This window comes from Bactrocera neohumeralis, chromosome 5, assembly GCF_024586455.1.
Source record: "Bactrocera neohumeralis isolate Rockhampton chromosome 5, APGP_CSIRO_Bneo_wtdbg2-racon-allhic-juicebox.fasta_v2, whole genome shotgun sequence".
Classification (NCBI taxonomy): domain Eukaryota; kingdom Metazoa; phylum Arthropoda; class Insecta; order Diptera; family Tephritidae; genus Bactrocera; species Bactrocera neohumeralis.
Genome location: NC_065922.1, coordinates 62419878 through 62436374, shown reverse-complemented (window position 1 = coordinate 62436374; position 16497 = coordinate 62419878). Strand labels below are relative to the sequence as shown.

The following is a 16497-nucleotide window of genomic DNA, read 5'->3' as shown; positions in this document are numbered from 1 at the left end:
CACACTAGAGGATCCGCCCACGTTTTACTGTGGCAGATACATAGGTAGTACTACTATTATCATCTATATGATTTCTATTAGTTAGTTTATAAGTATTAGTTAAGGAATAATCGCATTTTTGGTGAAGCAAAAAAAAAATGAATCAAAAAGCATTTCGTGCGTTAAGAAAGAATTGGTTTTTGGGGTAAAAATACTATTGAATTGGGCTGTGCATCAGTGAAATCATTCGAATCCAATCGATTGTCAGCCTGGTGGACTGCATATTAAGAAACGGTGGAAAGACAAAAAAAATCGGCTGGCAAGGTTATGGCATCAGTCTTGCAATGCTTCGAAAAGATTTCTGTATATCTCAAATTTTAATAGACCTTTTTATCAACACTTCAGTTATGCCGCTATTTTTTTATGCCAATAGTTAGCAGATATGAAAAAAATGTTATAGCTACCCATAGATGTATTGAATCACCCAATTTATTACTTAAGAACGAACAACTCTGTCCACGTTATGAAAACTTGTCTACAGATGTCGCCTTTTACTTTGGCATCGCTTTGTTTATTGCACATTTACGCCAATTTAAGGTTTGAATATTGGATACTGCGATGGTAGCGCAATCTATCGGTCAAACATTCCAAAATTAGCAATTAATTACAAATGAAAAATTAATTTAAAAAAAAAAACAATTTCCAGTGGACCAAATTGTGAATTTAAACCATTCTCGAATCTCCTTGAACAGACACAAAAAATTTCATCGAAATCGGTCAAGCCGTTTAGGAGCAGTTCAATTACAAACACACGGCCAGAAAATTTATATATATCTATAAAGATACTCTATACAACTCATACGCTGGCCGACAAATTTCAAGTTTTCGCCCAATTGTATCTATTTTAGGCACTAGGATATACTGTTATGAGGAAAACATGTTCTGTAATTTTCATTGAGATAACTTAAATATTGGTCGGTATATCCAGCATAAAGTCACCTGGAGGTTCGAAAATCTTTATATTAGATATATGCGGACTCAGGGAAGTATATACCCGGTTCAAGACATTTTTGATACACAGAATTGCTATTGTCAGAACAGGATACCCTCTGAAATTTAATTGTATGTCTCACACTATGCTCGATATTTTCAGTCAAAAGTCAACTATAGATACGGAGGTCCACATATTCGATACGAAGGGGGTTGAACAGTTTTGGTGGGACTTGGACAGTTTTTGTTCACAAGATGGCATACTTTAAAAGAATTATTGCTGGAAAAGTTTATCCCGTTATACTAATTACTTCGTTATTTGTGTACTGGAAAGTGAAAGAATCAAGTGGAATTTTAAATTGTGTTATATGGGGAAGTAGGCGTGATTGTAGTTCACAATATAATATAGGAATGTGAGAAGAATGCTACGTACTAAATTTAGTCGATATCGGTCGGTATAGGAGAAGCCCATTATCCAACTTTCAAACCGGCTCTCAAAAAGCCCTCCCATACCATCTCGGTGGTAAAATTTAATGTTTCTGGCGAAATTAGTTATTGAGTTACTGCGCTTTTAGTAGTTTTTAACAGTACCGTTATATGGGGAGCGACCGTTTCGATTTCATCCATTTTAACACTGTCGGTAGAAGTTCTCATAATATTCGCGCTTAGCATATTTAGTTGTTGTAGCTTAAGCGGTTTTGGAGATATATACTATACATTAAACTTATTAAAAAACGGGGCCACGCCGCCTTTTTCAAAATTTTTTACCCACAGCTGCCCCTTGCTACTGCGATTCCCTGTACCAAATTACAGTTTTATATCTTAATTTAGTGCTTAATTATGGCACTTTATATGTTTTCGGTTAATGGCGATTGGTGGGCCCATCTACGAACTTGTAATTTTTTTTTGTCCTGAGGAACCTGTGTACCATGTTTCATTAAGATATCTCATGTTTTACTCAAGTTCCAGCTTGCACGACAAACAGACAGTCACCCCGATTTCAACTTTTCTCGTCATCCTGATCATTTATATACATATATAGTATATAAGGGTATATCTATCTCGTTTAGTTAGGTGAACAGTTCTATATAATACACTGTACAACAGGTTACAAGAGTATGTTTGGGACATAAGAAAGTAAGTTTACACCAAATTTCGTGAAAACAAAAATGTTTTTGATATTTTTATACAAGATAAGGAGAAAACTTATGCGAAGTTGTCAGAAAAAAATTTAGGTTATGTGAAAAAAATCTGTAGTCGAAATTTATAGATCATTACCTACAAATTTACCATATAACTTTTTTCCATAGTACTCGTAGTTTTGTCGGAAATCGAAATAATCCATTCTTAACCCTTAAAAATTGAACCACGCTCCTCCCTCTTCTTTTCCCGACCTCAGATTGCACATGAATAATTTTTCTCGGGCGTGTTATTTTTTCTTTCTTTCGTTTCCGATGGGTTTCAGCATACTACGAGTATATGTTTCTTTAATTTTTATCTTTTTCAAAGGCTTTTGCACTAGTCTATTGGGTTTCACAAAAATTACATAAAAACTTCTGTCTGAGCAACTAAAGTTGAAATGATTTTGTGGGTCAAACATTCGGTTTTGAAACTGAGGAAACTGAGGAAACTTCTTCATAAATAATATTAGAAATGTGTTTATATGGGAGATTACCAAATACTTGCTCGCAAATTCGGCACAACCCTGTTTACATAAGTATGTATAGTATTAGCATTTTAAGCGTTATAATCTGCTACCTGCTGTTTGACGACTTACAGTGAGTCACAGTGAAATAGAGCCACATAATATTGGTATCGGAAACTTAACATTTAACACTAAAACCCAACTGCTATTAAAAAAAACTTTTTTTATTCTTTTATCATCTGAATTTTCATTTGTAGTAATTCAATGTGCATCTAAACAGCGCCTATTTTGAGTATAAACAAATTTATTAAAGCTAAAAATGCTCACAGTAAAAGGGAGCTACATATACTTATTAAAAATAACATAAATAAAACAAATAAAAATCTTCTTCGATCCCCAGTTTTTCAACACTCGGGTTGTTGTTTTGACGTGAAATGTTTATATAAACGAATTTGTTCATTGTGGCTGGAATATGATGTAGATCTCCAGTATCACCACCTGCCATACAGTTTTTCTGATGGATATTTGGTTTGTTTCGAGATATCTGCCCATTAAAACAGTGCTTCCTGAAGACTATATAGGACAGTTTTGTAGCACTAAAATCTGGATTTGTTTTGTTTCTCGCACGATAAATACTTATAAACGCTTTTCTTTTGCTCGTTTTCTGTCTGTTGCAATTCTTTCTTCTCTAACAAAATGGTGAATTATGTGCTGCACGGTTTCCCGACTTTTATTAACATATTCATCTATATCCCTTTGAGATTTACCGTCTTGGTACAGTTCAATCATTCGCTGTCTAATTTCCACACTTGTTTGTCAACCCATCTTCACCAATTTTTTCCAAAAAACAATTAATGCATAAACAAGATTTTTGCAAAAAGGCATATACTTTAAAAATAAAATTACCGCTATTTCAACAAACACAAAGTTACGTAGCTGACTTTGTGACGCACATTTACGTACTTGTTGTCTTTTTTGAAGACTACAACAGCAACAATTCACAGTTATACCATGTTCAGACCGACAGTTAATCACACGATTTCGGCTGTTGAGCAGTCTATCGCACTAATCTTATAAATTTATCAAGATTGCGCCATACAAAAATGACAGTTCAAAATCACTTCATCGGAGTGATTTGAAACTGATCCACGCTAAATCTCTCTGTGCGACTCTGATTTTGCGCCATCTACTTGGCAGTATTGGAAATCTATTACATTATCACGGCTGATTTAGACACTACAAAAAGGAAAAAAATGTAAACAAACAAATTTTTATTAGAGCAATGAATCTAATTTCTGCTGAAAATCGACTTCCCAAATGAAAAAATGCGTCCATTATTTCCATTATATGGAATATATTTAAAAGAATACGGCTTTTATTACAAAATACTATATGACAATGTTTGCTTTTGATAAATGAAGGCAAAAACAGTTGTTTTTAATCTTTTCAAAGGCAGTAAGAAAACTAAGTAATCTAATCATTTAAATTTTTGGTCTGAACATGGTATTAGATAGAACAAATAGGCCTGCCTTACAAACCAAAAAATAAAAAGTGCCACAAAGGTGTGAAGTTAACAATTCGAGGATATATTTTTTTTTAGAGGTTTCTCACTTTCACTGTGACTCGCTGTATATAAGTACATGCATGTTTTCTCTCTCTCTCTCTTTATTTCTCTAACTTAACTGTTCTGCAATTTAATAGAATTTCTACAGGAATAGATTAATGGCTTCCAAAAGACTTCTCATTGTACAACGAGTGTTTAATTTTTCCTATATACATAGGTATATTTCAAAAATAAATACATAATAGGTTGTCAAAAAAGTCTTGCGGTATTTTCGCTAGTTGGCGCTGAAAGCGCGTAGTTCTAGTTTTATTCGTCGTATCGGGTCATGCTATACCTTTTTGGAAAGCTCATTTCACGCGCTAACACGTGTTTGATTGATTGTCGTTTCTTTTAAGTCGTTCGTGAGTTATAGCGTCGCAAACATGGAGCAAAACAAAGAGAAAATACGGCATATTTTACAGTACTACTATGATAAAGGCAAAAATGCATCTCAAGCCGCCAATAAAATTTGTGCAGTTTATGCACCCGATACAGTTTCCATTTCCACCGCACAACGATGGTTTCAACGTTTTTGTTCTGGTGTAGAGGTGGTCGAAGATGTGCCACGCTCCGGAAGGCCTGTCCTCGAAAATTGCGATAAAATCGCTGAATTGGTCGAAAGAGAGACCGGCGTAGTAGCAGCCGTAGCATCGGTCAAGAACTGGGCATGAGTCATCAAAAATTCATTTCAATTTCAATAAAAAAAAAAAATCAATAAAAATACCGCAAGACTTTTTTGACAACCCATTATGTTTAATTACATCAAGACAGTAGTCGTCCAGTGTAACTAAATAGCAAAATCGACATATTTGCTTGAATTAAAGTGGGTCAGCGCTCGAGAAAGGAACAAAAACGGCTAGTAAGCAATTTTACGATAAAAAAACAAAAACAATTTACACGTTCAATAAAGTCATCTAAAAAGCTAATTATTCAACGTAATCGTGTTTTTTTTTTATACGTAAAATATTTAAAATATAAAAACGCAATCTCGTATTATATTTTGTTTTAACTCCAAATCTTACAACAAATTTATAATGAAATTCGAATAAATTAAATTATTTAAAAATATAAAAACTAAAAAATTTGAATATTCGTTTCATTTACTGCCCACCTCCATAACGGAGCCAGTCCTCTTTAATCATATCCGCGGCCTTTTCGGCGATCATTATCGTCGGCGTATTCGTATTGCCCGTCGGTATGGTCGGCATAATACTAGCATCGATCACACGCAAACCACGCACGCCATAAACGCGCAAACGTGGATCCACTACCGCAAAAGGATCGTCGTACACGCCCATTTTACAAGTGCCCACCGGATGGTAAATTGTCTGTGAGTAGAAACGGGCAATGCATTCCCAAAAAGCGTCACTCAGGTACTCCACTTCGGGGCAATTGCGCCATTCGAAAATGTTCAGCGTGGCATTGAGTCGCCGCATGATGGCGGTTTGTGTTAAGCTGTGCGCAAATTTTACGCCTTCCACCTGTGGTGAAATATTTAAAAGGTCGCACTCAATCATATGTATTGTTAGTGTATGATTCTGAACTTACCAGTACTGCCATATCCAACGGATGGTCGAAATAATTAGCATAGATACGTGGATGCACACGCGGATCACTTGATCTTAACTCGAGACGGCCGCGACTCTTGGGCCGCATTAATAAGATTGTCAATGTGAAGGCATCCTTGTAAATCATGTGTTCAAAAATATTTTCGTAATTAGCAAAAGATATTCCACTACCACGTCTGCCAATCAGGCCACCGTCAGCGCCATAACCGTAACTGCCCATAAAGATTTGTATGTCAGGCCAATCCAGTTTGGGGTCCTGATATTTGGTGCTCGTGAAACCCATAACTTCGCTGATGGGCATGGCATAGAAAAATCCATCGGCATGATGTAGAAAGGAGTCCACCGACCGTGCATTCAACATTTCCGGCACTATAAACGAAAGGCGATGCCCCGTAACGCTGTTGTCAACGAGATACTGTGTTCCTGCAGTAGATATATGATCTTGTAAATTGATACCAACGCCAGGCAAATGCTGTATAACTGGTATGCCATGTTGAATTAGTTGTCGCTCCGGCCCGATACCCGAAGTCATCAGCAATTGTGGGCTGGCTATGGCGCCAGCTGAGAGTATAACTTCCCGACGTGCGCTAACCTTATGCATGAAGCCTAAATGCTCAAAGTGTACACCACGCGCCACTTTCGACTCCTTATCGACGACTATGCGATTGACAAAAGCGCGCAGCACTATATCGAGGTTCGGACGTTTCCAAGCTGCCCTTATATATGCTTTATTCGCACTACAACGTAGTCCATCGCGGATGGTGCCATGCGGCACAGCGAAGCCGGTTTGACTGCGCCCATTGAAGTCGTTAAATGGATTGAGCTGAAAAATAGAAAATTAGTCAAACAGTTATGATAAATATTTATAGCAACAACACACCAAGTTCAGCTCCGTGGCTGCTTCCATGAAGATGTCCACTAACGGAGATGGAAACCTATAATTTTCAATTGTAACCGGTCCACCGAAACCGTGATAGAAACGATCGTTCTCGAAGCCTGGCACGCGCATATCCTCCATTTTTCTAAAATAATGCAAAATGCTGTCATAATTCCAACCAACATTACCCAATTCCGCCCAGTGATCGTAGTCACGTCTATTACCGCGTATATGCATCATTGCATTTATTGAGCTGCAGCCGCCTAATAATTTGCCGCGCGGCCAGAAGCAACTCTGTCCTTGCATGGCGAGGCAGTAGCGATCGGATGGCTCTGTGCGATAACCCCAATCAAATGGAGTGCGCTGGAATACTGGATACAACATTGGCAATTCCGATATCATGGGTTCATCACCGCCGGCTTCCAGCAGTAACACACTCCAGTTACGCACCTCCGACAAACGCGATGCGAGCACACAACCTGCCGAACCGCCACCGATAATAACAAAGTCATACGAGTCACGTAAATTCAAAATATTCGTTGCGCGCAGTCGGTTATCCTCGTCAACTATGTCCGGTCGGTAAATATTTATGCCATCGATGAGCATGATAATTATTGTCGCGCTTGGTAGAGCCGTGAGCACGAAGCGCCACAGCGTTACAAGACCAGCTCCACCCAACATTTCACAAAACTGACAGCAGCGGGAAGACTTCTTTTTGTTGGTTGTTAAATTTCACGCGCACTCAACTGTTTCGAACCGTTCTCAAAATTTCACTGTGATTGCAAATAGACTAGGCCATTAAGCTTGGTGTTATGCTTCTTCGGCAGACGGTGCTTTGTTGACCCAAAAATCACAATTTGCTGCGCTAGCAGAATTCTTCCAATAAAGAGACAAAATAATAAAAACGAAACATAAGTATAATCGACCAAAACTGCTCAAAAGTTTGAGCTTTATAGAAACTATGAGGCCTAAAATCAAAAGGCTGAGTTAAAGTTTTAAATACTCATTTAAGTTTTGGGTTCAATGTTCTCCTTTCATAATGCTTATTGCTCTTGGTACATACATGTGTATGATATACAATATAAGTATGTACATATGTATATTCATATAACAAGCAAGATATACTTACTTAATAAAATACCACTAATCCAGAGGTCTTTCGACGATGGCTTGAATATGAACTCATGACTTTCTTTAACAGAAATATAGTCTTTATTCAGGGGTGCTGTGGAATCCAAGACAGAATTGTTTAGCTGTCAGAATTGCAAACCAATTCTGATTTTCATTGGTGTCACAGAATCTGATTGGATTTTCGTCTTTTCGAACATATGCAAAACCAATATTCGGATCAGCTGTGTACTAATGTGACAAAACTTGCAAATGAATACATTTGGAAGCAATCCTATTAAAGTTTTTAATGAGTTCGGAATTAAAGAAAGATTTTAAGAGATAACATTTATGGAATGAATAAAGACGCATTTGGGTGTTAAATTACATTTATTACGTTTTTTAAATCTAATATCTTTAAATATCCGTATTTTTTTTCCAAAAACTCAATAATTAAGACATTTCGTGTTTTATACTTAAAAGGTCTGTCGCAAAAGAAACAGAACATTTTAAATATAACTGTTTCTGGTGGCGCCACCTATTGGAGGGTATATGAAATTAAAGGCTTGATCTCTTGTTGACATTTCGTAAAAACTTTAAGACAATTGGATAACTACAATCGATGTTATCGATCAAAAAGTGACAGCAGCTTTTGGTCATCGGTCGTAAAATGCATTTTGAACAAAGAGCAAATATTAAATTTTGTTTTAAACTTGGGAAAACGTTTACTGAAACATTTCAAATGATGAAAAAAGTTTATGGTGATCAGTGCCTATCCCGTAGTAATGTGCATGAGTGGTTTAAGCGATTCTAAGAAGGTCGTGAGGACCGCTGTGACGATCAGAAGTCGGTCGTCTTCAGAAGTCAAAAATAAAGACAATGCTGATTTGTTTTTACGATTCCGAGGGTATTGTACACCGAGAGTTCGTCCCACCTGGCCAAACGATTAATGCTGTGTTTTACCTTGGTGTTATGAAGCGTCTTTTGTCACGCATTCGTCGTGCTCGAACACAATACCGTGAGGCAGGGTCTTGGTGTCTGTGGCACGATAATGCGCCGTGTCATTGGTTGACGCTTGTCACTAATTTTTTGACAAAAAACTCCATATTAACCATTAATCACTCATCCCTACTCACCTGATCTGGCACCCTGTGAGTTTTACCTATTTGGAAAACTTCATTTTCCCATGAAAGGACACTGGTTTCAGGACATTTCAGCTATCCAAAAGGCGACGACCGATATTCTCAAGAGCATTCCGAAAAATGACCTTAAACACTCATTTGAAATGCGAATTGACCGGGCTAAACGCTGTATCGAAGCACAACGAAACTACTTTGAATAAAAAAATATAAGTTTTGAAAAATATTAATTTTTTGTTGTTTTTTTTAACAGTCCTGTTTCTTTTGCGACAAACCTTGTATGTTTTCTCTATAGAAATAAAGGTAAATTAATTCGAAATAATAAAATGACTTGATTTCTTAGCTTACATTTCAAATCTGTGAGCGACTATCTTCTTGCTTTGTTTCTGATAGCAAAACCGATAAAATTGGTTTCCGTGACACCCAAAACCGATACAAATTCTGTTTCGAATATCAAACCAATAATATCTGAATTCATGACACCTACTACATTTTTTGATCGGTTTCAATTCTGATTCCGACAACTATCAGATTCCACAACACCCCTGATTATGACAGCAGTGAAAAACTAGAAAGTTTGATCACTTGGACCCTGGAGTTTAGTCTATAGCAAAGTGTTTACTTGTAGAGGTAGAACAATTTTAGCCGACTATAAATCCGTGTTCATTTCGTTTACTTAAACCAACTGTGGTGGGAACGGTGTCATAACAAATAATAAGATAAGCTTTAGTTTAGCCTCAGTTACGACTATTCGACTAATTATGGAAAGATAAAAACGGATAAGTACTACAACTACTATATACAACTTTTCCTCCAGCTTTTCAGATAGCCACTTAATTTAATAAATTAACAAATGATTCGCTTTGGCCAAATTGCTAATTGACTTCATCAAGTGACTGTTCGAAACGCCTGTTATATTATATTTGAACAATTAGATATACCAAGCAGACTACCTAAACAGGTGTTCAAATAAATTGTGAATAATTTATAATGTTAATGCATTAGTTATAAGTCTTTCAACAAGCAATTATCGCATAAATTGGATTTTATTTTATAATTCCTTTATTCGTTCTTAAAATAAATACAAACTTAATATGAAACTAACATTTTCCTTTTCTTTTTTCTTCTATTCTAGGTGAGCTAATCTATGCAATAATCAACATTTATGTCATTATGACTCACACCACTCGGTACTATATTCCGATTATTATTCATTATTTCCTCGTCAGTAAGGTACGTCTCGGACTTTCTTTGGATGTGTTTTAAATCAACGTAACAAGTATGCAAATAATGCGATTGTCATACTGAAAAAGAGATTTAAACTGTATCTTCAACAAAAAAGCTCAAAAACATGCCTTTTTTCGACGAAAAATCACTCAACGTTTAGATGTACATTGTTTACTTGAAAAATTGGCTCACACTGTTAACGGTTTGAGAAACTGAACTCAACTGAAAAGTGCCCGGCCTGACACATAGATGGCGCTACTAGAATTAAATGCACATGATTTTTAGTTAACCTTAAACTTCAAAAGGCGCACGTATAAATTTGACAGCTGTCGGATCTTTAGTTTGTGAATTATATCTATTTAAGTGCAAAAACTTTCTTTATTGTGAAAAAATGGATAAAAATGAATTTCGCGTGTTAATAGAGCGTTGTGTTTTGTGAGAAAAATACTGTTGAAGCCAAGGTTTGGTTCGATTAACATTATTTTGACTCTGAGCCAGGGAAATCAACCGTTGAAAAGTAGTTTGCTAACTTTGAACGAACCGAAATGAGCACCGAGGACGCTCGAAGGCAGTGGGCGCTCTAAAGAGGTTGTTACCGACGAAAACATCAAAAAAGTCCACAAAATAATTTCGGATGAACTTCAATTGAAGTTGTTCGACATAGCAGGCACTCTAATGATATCAACTGACCACGTACATCATATCATTCACAAATATTTGGGCATGAGAAAGCTCTGCGCAAAGCGGGTGCCGCGTGAGCTCAGATTTGACGAAAAACAACGACCAGTTAATGACTCGATGCCGTGTTTGAAATGTTGAAGCGTAATAAACACGAGTTTTTGCGTCGATATGTGACAATGGGTGAAACATAGCTCCATCATTTCACTCCGAAGTCCAATCGACAGCTATCCGAGTGTACTGCCCACGTTAAGCCCGGTACCAAGCTTGGAATAACGCAACAGTCGGCTGGCAAAGTTATGGCGTTTGTATTTTGGGTTGCGCCTAGAATAATTTTTATTGACTACCTTGAAAAAGAAAGGACCGTTAGCAGGGACTATAATATATAGCGTCACTGGACCGCTTGATGGACGCAATGCACCGCGACACGAGTCAGTGAAAACGTTGGTAAAAATACATGTATTGGGAACTCGAATTGGTTTCGCATCTACCGTATTCTCCAGATCTGGTCCCAGCGACTATTTCCCGTACTCAGATCTCAAAAGAATGCTCGTTGGAAAGAAATTTTCGTCGAATGAAGAGCTGATCGTTTTGAAGCAAACGACAAATCGTACTACAAAAATGGTATCGAAAAGTTGGAGGGTCACTATAATCACTGTATCGCATTTGAGAGCAATTATGTAGAATAAAAACAAAAGAATTTTGCCAATTTAACGATAGTGCATACAGTTATTTATATATATATTTTTCAAAAATAAATATGTATATGTAATTGAATAAATTAGTACTAAGACATGGCTTACGTTTCGAAAGCAAGTATATACACCAGTAAGGAGAACAATCACGTTAGTTCCTCCTGCCAGTCATCCTCAATCATCACAGCTGCTTTTTCGGCAATTAGCGTTGTTGGCCCATTCGTATTGCCGCTTGTTATTTCTGGCATTATGCTCGCATCAACCAGACGCAAGCCGTTCACGCCGCGCACACGTAGACGCTGATCTACTACAGCGTGCGAATCGGTGTCTGCGCCCATGCGGCACGTGCCCACCGGATGCCAAGCACCGATATACAAGTATTTTATGTAACACAACCAATAGTCATCTGAATCGTACGGCAGCCGATCGCATTCCTCAATGGGCACATGCAACAGCTCTAAACCATAGTTTCTAAACGCCGCAGTGGTGCACATGCGCTGCACGAAGCGCACATTTCTTAGCAATGTGCGCTGATCAGCGGGCTCGCTGGCATAGTTGTTGTATATGAGCGGCGGCGCTTGCGGATCGGCCGAGCGGAGACGCACTTTGCCTCTCGAAAGCGGACGTAGTAACGATCCATAGATTTGTAAGAGGCTTTTATTGCCGGCCGCGCGTGAAATTCCAGCGACTATTTCATCGCGAAGCTGCAGAAATTTGAAGCTGTCGGCAGTACCCGCCGGTACAATCGTGTGCGACACCAAATGCAGATCGGGATACTGACTGCTGCTGCTCGCATTGGTGTTAATGAAACCCATAATGCTGATACTGGCTGCAAGTGGACCCGTTTGGCGCAAAAAATAATCTGCAACGCTTTGTGGTTCGCCCATACTGCGTGGCAGGTTAATTTCGCGCCCAAACCTGAGTATCAAAGGCAGCATGCCGTGATCATGTAGATTATTGCCTACAGGCAAATTTGCGATTTGTTTTATGCCCAGCGCCTTCAAATGCTCACTTGGCCCAATGCCCGATTGTAACAGTAATTTTGGCGAATTTATGGCGCCTGCCGCAAGAAGCACCTCGCTCACAGCGGCAACTTTTAAGCGATGGCGATTTCGTAAGATGAATTCAACGCCCACAGCGCGACTGTGGTCTGAAGAAAAGAGTATTTTCGTAACCATTGCCCTTTTAATGACATGTAGATTAGGTCGGCTACGTGATACTTGCCCCAAATAAGTTTTCGCAACGCTCATGCGCCTTCCCTTTTCTATATTCGCGGGTATTGCGTCTGTATAACCAACGATAGTGCCATCTGATAAATCGGATATATAGCGCAACTTTAGCTCGCTGCTAGCATTGAGCACAAGTTGCGCTAGTTCTTTGTGCTCCTCCAGCTGGTCGAACTGGTTCAGTACTACGGTACCAACCGGTTTATCGACGACTTCGTGCTGCGAGGCTTTCAGCGCTTTTTCATACAAAAATTTCATTTCCTCCCACGACCACTTATCGCAACCCAATAGACGCCATCGATCGAAATCCTCTTTATTACCAAGCAAAAAAATACTTCCACTCATAGAGCTTGAGCCACCTATCATTTTACCACGCGGCCAATAACAGCGACGCTGCTGCATGCCTTGACAACAGTTCGGATTCGGTTCACCAAAGTCAGTCCAGGTATAGGGGCTGTGATGTAGCGTAGAACTCAGTGTGAAGATCTGAAAAGATTAAAGGAAATGTTAGACAGCAAGAAGGTTTGTATCGCAAACGAACAAGGGGGTACTTGGATAATCCGTTCAATTGGGGCGTTCTATGGTCTAAATAATATTCATAGAATTGTATATAATATTGTGAACAACAGTTAACCGGGTTGTTTTGCCGGAAATCTTTATTTTTCCTTAGCAGAGAATTTTAGCATTTTTAATGCTTATACTAATATTCGACGCTGTACCCGCCGGGGGTAGCAGAGGAAGAGGAAGACCTCCACTCCGTTGGAAGGACCAGGTGGAGAAGGACCTGGCTACGCTTGGAATATCCAATTGGCGCCACGTAGCGAAAAGAAGAAACGACTGGCGCGCTGTTGTTAACTCGGCTATAATCGCGTAAGCGGTGTCTACGCCAATTAAGAAGAAGACTAAATGGAGAATTGACAGCAATCTGATAAACTATTATAAGTATTTATGGCTTTTGATTAAGGAGTAGCATTTATATATGATCCACAGAGGATAAAAGATTTGGTCCGTACGGCCTCTACTGAATGAGCTTTTCTATCTTACGCTCCGAGCTATACCTCTGGATTCCAGTGCTTAAATTTGGGTCCACTTAATTTGAAAGACAAAGGGTAATTAAGCGTTTTTAAGTATTCCTCAAGTTGTAGTGAATTATCTCAAAAATCGAGAATGCTAAATGCTGTCGGAATAACGTTTAGTAAGAACACTTATATCTTCAGTTGCCTGTTTGTATCCAGGTAGAGTAGACTGATTATCTCTCAATTTTGCAAAATTGAAATTTATTGAAGTGCAGTGCTTAATGTAGTCGTTCTGCATACAACTATCCGTTACCGATATAAAAATTCGTATATACATATGTACGAGGGCTGCTATATATATTCTGGCCTAGGGCAACACTAAGTGTTGCCAGGTGCAATCTGACATTTCCATTGGAAAGTTTGACATTTTTTACGTTTTGTCATTTAATCGTGAATTGTTTTATTTACAGGGAATTAAAAAATTCATCTCGGCCAAAAAATGGAATTAACTCGTGAACATTTTCGTGCGATCATTTTTCACAACTTTCGATGTGGATTATCACGACAAGAGTGCATCGATGAACTAAAATCTTTGTATGTCTATGAAGCACCATCCTACAGCACTGTGAAAAATTGGTACAACGAATTCAATCGTGGCCGACGCTCGCTCAAAGACGAATTCCGTGAAGGTCGTCCAAAAACAGCCGTTGTGCCAGAAAACATCGATGCCGTACGTGAACTGATAATGCAAGACCGTCATGTAGCATACCTTCAGATAGAGGCATGCCTATGCATTTCTCCCACCAGCATACATTCGATATTGCATGAACACCTGGCCGTAAAAATGGTTTGTTCTCGTTGGATCCGCACAATTTGACAATCGCTCAACAAAAGGCTCGTGTGGATTGGTGTAAAGAAATGCTGAAAAAATACGATCGCGGTGCTTCAAAAGACGTTTATAAGATCGTCACAGGTGACGAATCATGGATCTATGCGTATGAGCCCGAAACAAAACCGCAATCGAAAAAAAAAAAAAAAAAAAAACATTTTCGTTGATAAATATGCCTATTTACATTTATTAGGCCAGAAATATATATAGCAACCTACCTACTAATCATTATTCATTCTTTTGGTTGAGCACTGCACTTATGAATCATGGCTTCCCAATTGGCTTTCAATACTGAAAAGTCCCAAAAGAAATGCAACAGTAGCTTTCGGCACCTCATAGAGAAACTAAAAACTCACCTCAGATTCTATAGGCGGATCTTCGCCCGCCTCCAGCAGCAGCACTTTGATACGCGGGTTTTCGGTTAAACGACTGGCAACCACCGAACCAGCCGTACCGGCGCCCACAATGACGAAATCATACTTCCCCAGACCTTCTCTCAGCGCTTCGTCAGCAAAATCAGCAGGCCATTGGCTAGCATTTGTCAACTCACACTTTGCTGTATTTATTGCGGCGAAAAGATTGCTGACAAGAGCCTCAGCGCTGCCAACAGACGAGGCCGCGCAGCTGGCGTGCGCCGCAGTGTCATTAGCTGCTGTCAAAGGCTTGCTAGCGTCGCTGATTACGTTCGCGAGCGTTGTGCCGCTGATCACTGCAATCACAACGAGCGTCAGGGCAACTGTTGCTGTGGAAGAGGAAAAGCCTTAGAAATAAAATACAATTTTACGTTATATGTATAATTCTATTTTGTTTACCCCAAATGAAAAACCTGAATTTCGTGCACGTCAAGTAGCTATTGAACATCGCAGTGTGATTATCGAGGGCGCTGAACTGCTACTAAAAAGCTTACCTTTTTCAGCGCGAAATTGAAAGTGTGTGAAATGCATTCAATCTTAAATTTAAATTATATTATATGTGTTTACTTTTATCTCGGTATTTTATGACAATTGTGATAACAATAATACCCTTAATTTTTATACTCTTGCAACATGTTGCTACAGAGTATAATGGCTTTGTTCACCTAACGGTTGTATGTATCACCTAAAACTAAGCGAGATAGATATAGGGTTATACGAGTATATACAAATATAAATGATCAGGATGACGAGACGATTTTAAATCCGAGTGACTGTCTGTCTGTCCGTCCGCCCGTACAAGCTGTAACTTGAGGTCTAGGATTTTAAAAAAATCGTTTTTTTTTGCATATTTTGAAAGTTTAGATTTTCGAAAATATGACCTTGGCAGGATTTTTCAATATTCCACTTATTTTCGGAGATACAGCCGATTTTGTGACGTGGCGTCCATGTTTACTAGAATTGTCTCCTAAACTTTAAACGCGTTTTTCTCGAAGCTACTTTTTTTGAGGTGATTGACATAATATCTCAAGTTCTACTGAACCGATTCCTTTGAAATTTGGTATATATCTTCTTTATACAATGCTCTATCGTGTCTGCCTTGGATTTCCAAAAATTTTGATTTGAAGTATTTTTAAAAAATTCGAAAAGGTCGAAAAAATCGGGTAAAAAAAATTTTTTTTTTCAAGTCGACGCCATTTTGTTATTATTTTTTTTTTTTGAAAATAGTCAACCCGATAACGACATCCTTACTAATGAAGAATCTTCTTGTTTTTTGTGTTAGATCTCTCTTTTTTGTGTTTTAGATCTCTACAAGGGTTGAAATCACGTCAACCAGGACGCACCGTTTTTTTTGAAGCCCCCACTCCACCGGCCCGTATCTCGAAGAATTTTGGTTTTTTTTTTCTTGCAATTTTTTTTTTATATTATTAAAATGTCAATACAAA

General features: G+C 38.3%; 3 protein-coding genes across 6 annotated transcripts in view; 1 reads left to right on the top strand and 2 right to left on the bottom strand.

The window, feature by feature from the left end:
• LOC126759436 (flotillin-2) overlaps positions 1 to 16497 on the top strand; it is a 418004-nt gene that overhangs the window by 317025 nt on the left and 84482 nt on the right. The window lies entirely within an intron of this gene.
• LOC126759412 (glucose dehydrogenase [FAD, quinone]) lies at positions 5215 to 7516 on the bottom strand. The gene is made up of 3 exons (XM_050474201.1): positions 6666 to 7516; positions 5766 to 6608; positions 5215 to 5698 (listed from the first exon to the last, which is right to left on the bottom strand). Exons 1-3 carry the CDS (start codon positions 7341 to 7343, stop codon positions 5318 to 5320), a joined length of 1902 nt encoding a protein of 633 aa, XP_050330158.1. The 5' UTR covers positions 7344 to 7516; the 3' UTR covers positions 5215 to 5317.
• LOC126759410 (glucose dehydrogenase [FAD, quinone]-like) lies at positions 11528 to 15510 on the bottom strand. The gene is made up of 3 exons (XM_050474194.1): positions 15452 to 15510; positions 14996 to 15381; positions 11528 to 13220 (listed from the first exon to the last, which is right to left on the bottom strand). Exons 1-3 carry the CDS (start codon positions 15498 to 15500, stop codon positions 11655 to 11657), a joined length of 2001 nt encoding a protein of 666 aa, XP_050330151.1. The 5' UTR covers positions 15501 to 15510; the 3' UTR covers positions 11528 to 11654.